At 29.9% G+C, this 1,484-nt stretch overlaps 1 protein-coding gene across 1 annotated transcript; it reads right to left on the bottom strand.

The window, feature by feature from the left end:
• Positions 1–387: 387 nt before the first annotated feature.
• On the bottom strand, positions 388–1,097 carry LOC131647921 (stress-response A/B barrel domain-containing protein At5g22580). Its single transcript, XM_058917737.1, has 2 exons — positions 868–1,097; positions 388–781 (listed from the first exon to the last, which is right to left on the bottom strand). The coding sequence occupies exons 1-2, from the start codon at positions 993–995 to the stop codon at positions 574–576; spliced, it is 336 nt and encodes a 111-aa protein (XP_058773720.1). The 5' UTR covers positions 996–1,097; the 3' UTR covers positions 388–573.
• Positions 1,098–1,484: the final 387 nt, after the last annotated feature.

The following is a 1,484-nucleotide window of genomic DNA, read 5'->3' as shown; positions in this document are numbered from 1 at the left end:
AAAAATCTAAATTTTTACCAAAAACATAAGTTGAATCAATATTCCCAACAATAATAATCTTAAAAATATCATTCCAAAAAATATAATTTTAAACCATGAAACAAAAACACCTTAACAACTGATCATTGTAATCAACATATAATTATAGATTTGGATCTTGTTATGGACATTGTCTCATGCTACCAGATTTGGATCCCCTAATGGATCACATTCACATTGCCTCATGCTATGCTACTCATTATCTTTATCTTTTTTTGTTTTTGTTTTCCATGGTCCTTCAACCATTGAATCAGAAAGGGATAGCTGGATATATGGGCAAAAGAGGAGAAGAGGATGTGTTTCCTAGAATTTTCCCTTAAATCTAGAACACTCAAAACCATCCATTAATTAGAACCCAAAAAAAAGTTTATCATTACCATTCAAAACTCATCACATTACGAATTCAAATTGCACATATAGTAACAATAACAACATACAACTAAGGCACATTCAACCACACAAACACATAACATTCCTCATCTTCCAAAAGATGAAATCTTTATTGCTGGAATATTAAATCTCCATTCTTCAAGATCATTCAGCTGCCTTGACCGGCTTAACAAGTGTCGATGGAAAATCCAGCAGCACAATGTTCTCAATAGCTGCAGAAAACTTTTCAGAAAACTCAACATGGTTTGGATGGCTCTGAAAAGCAGCAAAATCTTCTTTCTTGTTGAATGTCATCAAGAATGCATGAGTGAAACCTTGTCTCAACACATCTAGGCTTTCAATATCTTGTCCCCTATATTTAACACTTACTTTTTACATCGCATATTAAAAAACGTTATTAAAAATGTTTAACTGAATAACTATATATAACACACATACCATTCAAAGGATTTGACAAGATCAATCTCCGAGACAAGCTTCTCCATTCCTTTTGTGAGGTCTTCTACTACTACACCTTCTTTGAACTTGACAATCACAAAGTGCTTGAATTCCTCTGTGACTGCCATTTTTTGTGAAGAAAGGTTGTTGCTAGGAGTCGAATATATATGCACAATTTATGCTTCAAAGTTCAAATTATCTCACTGTGTAGATCTGTCAAAGTGTCAGAACCCCACGACCCATTTCATTACTATGTTGGTATAGTAATCAATTATGTAATATATCTAACTTTTAAATTAAAAGTGTATCAAGTATCTCACACTGATCAATGATATACACTAATACTAGTACTATCATATTCAATTTTATATTTTTTAAAATAATTTAGAATAATATCGATATGTTTGTATCAATGTGTATTTGATTTGTATAAAATTAATTAAGATATTAAATAATGGTCACGACATTGCTATCGCATGAAGAATTTTATGATTTTGGATGTTATAAATAGCATTTCTGGTGTTTACCAAAATGTGAATTAATCACAACATTATAATATTTTAAAATATTTTATTAAAATAATTTGTGATAATATATAATTATTTAAATTAAAATTT

Source organism: Vicia villosa, linkage group LG2 (genome assembly GCF_029867415.1).
Source record: "Vicia villosa cultivar HV-30 ecotype Madison, WI linkage group LG2, Vvil1.0, whole genome shotgun sequence".
Taxonomy (NCBI): Eukaryota; Viridiplantae; Streptophyta; class Magnoliopsida; order Fabales; family Fabaceae; genus Vicia; species Vicia villosa.
This window is presented reverse-complemented; position numbering and strand designations above follow the sequence as displayed.